Here is a 6,246-nt window from a genome sequence, read left to right as displayed (position 1 = left end):
AGTGGATAGGTTTAAAAAGGTTCCACCATTTGGATAGAGAATTAAGGAAATGGAGGAGGGTGTGGTAACTAGAAATGGGCACATTTTTGTTGCGGATTTGGATCCATCACGGACCGGGCAGTTCCTTTGGTTCGCGGATTTCTGCGAATCAGTCTCAAAAAGAGCGATTCGTCTTTCAGATGTTTTTTATCACTGACAATCCAAAATGCGGATTCCTCAATCCGATGCAGGAATCTAAGAGTACAATCCACGCATTTTTAAAACCCTCCAACGGTTGTGGAAAACGCGGATTGGATTGTCAGAACCCATGCAGATTGTATCCAATGGCCTTTTGGATTAATCCACACGGATTGAAACTGGAACAATTCACCAACAGATTTTACACTCTGGAACAGATTTTGAATAGAAAGCCGTGAAACCAATTTTGACAGTTTCACCCATCTCTAGTGGTATCAACCAACAAGGCAGGGGACTAGATATGATGGAAATCTATAGGAAGAGTAGGAGCCCACAGACAATCAGGGTTTCAGCCCTATAAATATCTACGTCAAATAGTGACAAATTGAAGATAGTAAATTCAAGATGTAAAGAATTAAAAAAAAAAAAAAACATCTTCTTACTTCCATTGATTAATAAAATTAAGGTGGTTGTTTAAAGTCTCTTCAAGTTGAACTCCTTTGGTGTCATGAAAGTCATTATTTGCATTTCCATCAAAGGTACCACAAAGTCCCAATGTGTTTTTAAAGTCCGAACTGGGAGCCCTGAGAGTTAAACTCATTCCCCAATCACTCACATCAGCACGGATAAAAGCTCCAGATGAGAAAGAGATCTAGGAACAAAAACATAAGACTACAGATGTATTAATTAATGGACAGGAAGGTTGACCTACACCTCTTTTCAGCTTGTGACTGAGTCTGCTATTTTTACCTAGATGAAATATATAATGCCATGGGAAAACAATCATAGAAAGAGATACATAATTGTATACTTTATTATGCTGTGTGCATCACTTAATTTCTCAACAAAAGACAGAGGTGCCCAATGTTCCGTCCAATTGACAAAACATATATGGTAAATAGTATAAAGTTTAAATACTTCAATAATAATAATAACTTGGTTATTATATATATGTTTTGTCAATTGGACGGAGCATTGGGCACCCCTGTCTTTTGTTGTATACATTTGCCTCACCCAGTAGCACTCTTTTTGACATAAATATATATTCATGATGTGGTGGTGTAGAAGTTTGAGCTAGCTGGGAATGTGTGTTAATTTCTCTCCTGATCATAATTTGATGTGAAAGATTCCATGCATTAATGCTATAGTGCAGTGTTTCCCACTTAAATTTAGTAGTGGAACCCTTTTATATTTTGTAAAACAGAATGGAACCCCTTAAACATTTTCTTGGTTCAAGATCATTTTTAAAAGACCCCCACCGCCCCAATACAATTTTAAAAGACCCCCACCGCCCCAATGCATTTTTAAAAGACCCCCACTGCCCCAATGCATTTTTAAAAGACCCCCACCACCCCAATACATTTTTAAAAGACTCTCTCTCCCTCCCCCAGTGTGTGTCTCACTCCATCCCCCCAGTGTCTCTCCCTCCAGCCAGTGTGTCACTTCCTCCCCCCAGTGTCTATCACTCTCCCTCCCCAGTGTCTCTCTCACTCTCCCTTCCCTCCAGTGTCTCTCTCACCTTCCCCCAGTGTCTCCCCCCCCACTATGTCTCACACCCCCAGGTCTCTCTTTCACCCCCCTCTGCCCATGTTTCTCTTTCACCCCCCCCCTCTGCCCTTGTCTCTCTTTCACCCCCCCTCTGTCCATGTTTCTCTTTCACCCCCTCCCTCTGCCCTCGTCTCTCTATCACCCCCCACCCTGCCCTTGTCTCTTACACCCCCCTTCTGCCCATGTTTCTCTTTCACCCCCCCTCTGCCCATGTTTCTCTTTCACCCCCCCCTCTGCCCTTGTCTCTCTTTCACCCCCCCTCTGCCCATGTTTCTCTTTCACCCCCCCCCCTCTGCCCATGTTTCTCTTTCACCCCCCTCTGCCCTTGTCTCTCTATTACCCCCCCTCTGCCCTTGTCTCTCTTGCCCCCCCTCTGCCCATGTTTCTCTTTCACCCCCCCTCTGCCCATGTTTCTCTTTCACCCCCCTCTGCCCTTGTCTCTCTTTCACCCCCTCTCTGCCCATGTTTCTCTTTCACCCCCCCTCTGCCCTTGTCTCTCTTTCCCAATAACACACACAATGACACACACACACACACACTCTCTCTCTCATACACTCACACACTCACCGTATCAAAGGCATACCTAAAGCCTGACTTAGAAATTGCAGCTACAGACTGATTGCTTTTTTGACGGGGAAATCCGGCACAGTGCACCCCCAAAACTGGAACAACCTACCAGAGACTCTCACAACCACCACCAGTTTAAGTTCTTTCAAAACGAAGGCTGTCTCACATTTTAATCTGGTCTGTAACTGTTACATAAGCCTATAACATACATCTTCTCTAACTGTGCATGCAATGTCTTGTATATAATGTACTGTATACCCTGTTCATTTATGTAACTGTATTTTTAACCATATATTATTTGTCATATTAACTATGTCCAGGACATACTTGAAAACGAGAGGTAACTATCAATGTATTACTTCCTTGTAAAACATTTTATAAATAAATAAAATAACAGTGAGTGCAGGCGGCCAGTCTATCAGCGGAACCCCTGGGACTGCTCCGCGGAACCCCATTTGGGAAATGCTGCTATAGTGCATAGAATCCTTTTACATTTTAATGTCAATATTACCCTCATGTTATAAGGTATGTTGATCTCTATTCCTTTCTGTGTATACTTGCAGTAAGATTGCTTTGGGAAGCACACTGTAATTAAAATAGAAACTTTGCAGTGGAAAATAGATAAGAACATTATGAGGCACAGTTTGAAAAAACAAACGTATTTGAATTCTCCTGAACAACACGCCCATATACAACATGCCCATATACCACGCCCATATACAACACGCCCATATCCAATACGCCCATATAACCAGAAACAACCATGTTTGTAAGACTCACATATTTTTTTCCGGATATCTAATTTGAATTTTTAACGTTATTGAAATATTGGGAATAGTTAGCATGCAGTGAGAACAAGACTATTTTAGTGCTTTCGCAGGAATACACTATGTGCATGCAGTTAGCTGGACATGTTAGATTGTAAGTTTAAAGCACCAATAATGTTTTTGATGTGACACGAGTATACAGAGCACATTTGATGAAAAATATACTTGCTGATTTCATTTAACCATGGACTCTCCAAGAAGGCTCTCTCATGTTAAACTCATCTATATTCTGGCTAATACTTTTGCGCAGGCAATTAAATAGATATTACAGAGCGTTACGGGCCCCTAAAGCACTGAACGTGATACTACTGTAAATTAACGGTGGACATTTTCACTGGAATTTTGAATCTACAAGATTTCTGAAAAGTGATGAAAAAAAATGAATTTGTTTTCAAATTTTGGTGCAATTCTTCAAACTTTGAATTCTTCACAAAATTCTAATTCCTTCAAAAAAATTATTTGGGATTATAGCTCAAATTTTTGCTCAAAGTTTGACTTTGAGTTGGAAACTAATATCGAATTCTCTAACTGCTCGACTAGGAATTTGAGTAAAATATTGAATACAGAAGAGTTTTAAATCTGCAATCGTGCCTATAATTATAATACAGATGTAGCTAAACTGTGCTCAGTGCTGCTGCCGCCCACACAACCATAGTGGTCGTGGTACCGGAGGATTAACGATGCGAGTGGTCCCCTGCAGTATAATCGTGACAGATACTCCGGCGCCACAGACTTTTTTGCTTCTTTGACCTCGGCGCCTGAGACAGTAAGTCTTGCAACATCTGTAAATCACATGGCAAATACTGAGTTTTGATATACAGTATGTGCATATTGTTAAAGGGGCAGTCTCTCCTAGATACAAAGGCCAAAGTATTAATAGCAGTGACATATTTAAAGGGGATAATTCTGAGTGACTGGTATCTTTTTAACCCACATCTGACACCTGTGGATATTTTCAAATAATATGTTAAAGTCAATTTGCAAACATGTTGAGCTGAGTCTATCAAAAACTTGTACAACCAGAGTCCCCCTCATCCTATCTTGATAGGTTTTCTGATATGGACACTTGATTAACTAACACTCATCCATTCACAGGACACAAAGAATTTGTGCGTAATTAAAAAAAAATGGCAAATATTTGTTTTAAGAATTGTAACATTTGTTTTAGGAAGACAATTAGATATATCTAATCTTTACAACATTTTGTTTTCAGATCAGCTACAGTATCAGGATTTGCACCTTTTATTGGGATCTTTGTTCTTGTTTGTGCTGAATACTATTAGCACAGTGTTGCCATGCCATGGAAAGTGCACTATGTTGCCTGGATGACATCTATACAATGTTAGATTTACTTACAGCTCTTTGTGATTGAGTCAAGCTGCAAGAAAGCACTGTAATGCTGTATATTTGTTGCATGTTTACAGTTAGCATTACAAAAGCATGTCTGAGAAACTGAACTTTTAAATATTTCCTACTGAGACAGGTGACAAATGTAGCACCTGCCCCCACCCACCCTCCCCCCACAGGAGATGTGGCAGCTACCTTGTGTCCTCTGGTGCTGTTAGCTCACCTGTGGTCTAACAGGAGGTCTGAGGGCTCTGCTGGTGTTATATGGGAGCAGCAACAGGACAGGGTTTTCTTTCTTAGTTTGGTGCAGTGCCTCCATCTCATGAGGATCCTGGCAAAAGCAGGATTGGCCCCCACAGGCACATACTCTCTCCACATTCCCTGAAGCAGACCCCAGGGGCTTGAGGCCCCAAGAGTCCCTCCTCAGCTCCTTCACCCTTTGATGGGGCAAGAGGAATCACTCCACTCCACTAAGGGTGGGAAGACACACACAATTTGGTGGAGTGCCTGCTTTTATACCAAGGGGAGGGGCTTGTACCCCTGCCCCATAACAGGCCAGATAGGCATCACAGAATCTGCATGTGACCCAGTCAGTACCCTCCATAGGTATGACACTCCAATCAGGCAATAGGCCTGCCCCTGGATATGGCAACATTGTAGCTATCCAGGCTAACTCTGCAGGCTAGACCCTGTGCAGGAGTTTAACCCCAACACTGCTTTTTCCTATCAGGACTTATAGTGTTGAGGCCATGGGCAGGGCCACCAACAGAAATTGTACGGCCAAGGACAAACATTTTAAGCAAATGTCGGCGGTATTGCGAGCCGCCCCCCATTTCACACCTCACGAGCCCCCTCTCTTTCCCATCCCTTTCCATGTATTTCTCTCCCTTCCGTCTCACCCCCTCTCACTTTCCTGCCTCGCATGTATTTCTCTCCCCTGCGTCTCACTCTTACTCCCTCTTTTCCTCATTCACCCCTTCTCTCCTCTCCCTCCATCAATTACCCCATGCTCACTCATTCCCTCCCCCTCACACAATTCCCCCCACAAGATATATACCAAAAAACTTCCCACCCCCAAAAACATACAAAAAAATCCCCACCCCCAAATATATACAACCTCCCCCACCCCCCAAATGCATACAAAAAACCCACCTACCCAATACATAAAAAAATACATATAATCCCCCCATGCAGTATATATATATATATATATATATATATACATTATATAAAAATACCCCCAAGCCCCCAATACATATACAAATTCCCCCAAGCCCCCCAATACATATAAAAAGATCACCAACCCCAAATACATATAAAAAAGACCCCCACCCCCAATACATATAAAAAGACCCCCCCATACATATTTAAAAGACCCCATAAAAGACCCCACCTCCCGAATACATATTTTAAAAAAGCCCACCCCAATACAAATAAAAAAGACTGACCTTGTGGATGATCAGGCCGGGTCCAGTGGAAGTGGGAGCCCGGCGGCCGGCACTGCAATTTGGGCTCAACCTCTGGCTAGGCCCGGCTGCCGGTGATATCGCGGCCAAGCTCCGACTCTCCCCTCAGCAGCAGCCTGCATGCCTCTATCCCTCTGTCCCACGCCGAGCTTCCGACAGGCCTCCCTCTCATGCCGTTGTGTGCCGGAAGCAGAGAGCGTTGACGTCAGAGCGCTTCTGGCACGCCGACGTCAGAGAGGCCCGTCAGCGTTGGACAGAGGGATAGAGTCATGGAGTCTGCTGCTAAGGGAGAGCCGGGGTCCGGCCGCGAGATT

General features: G+C 43.3%; 1 protein-coding gene across 1 annotated transcript in view; it reads right to left on the bottom strand.

Annotated features, from left to right (window-relative positions):
- The window catches only part of VWDE (von Willebrand factor D and EGF domains), a 132,090-nt gene that overhangs the window by 83,277 nt on the left and 42,567 nt on the right, over nucleotides 1-6,246 (bottom strand). Inside the window, exon 11 of the mRNA XM_075587233.1 lies at nucleotides 621-829. Coding sequence (XP_075443348.1) covers nucleotides 621-829 — 209 coding nt within the window. The remainder of the gene's footprint in view (nucleotides 1-620; nucleotides 830-6,246) is intronic.

This window comes from Ascaphus truei, chromosome 2, assembly GCF_040206685.1.
Source record: "Ascaphus truei isolate aAscTru1 chromosome 2, aAscTru1.hap1, whole genome shotgun sequence".
Taxonomy (NCBI): domain Eukaryota; kingdom Metazoa; phylum Chordata; class Amphibia; order Anura; family Ascaphidae; genus Ascaphus; species Ascaphus truei.
This window is presented reverse-complemented; position numbering and strand designations above follow the sequence as displayed.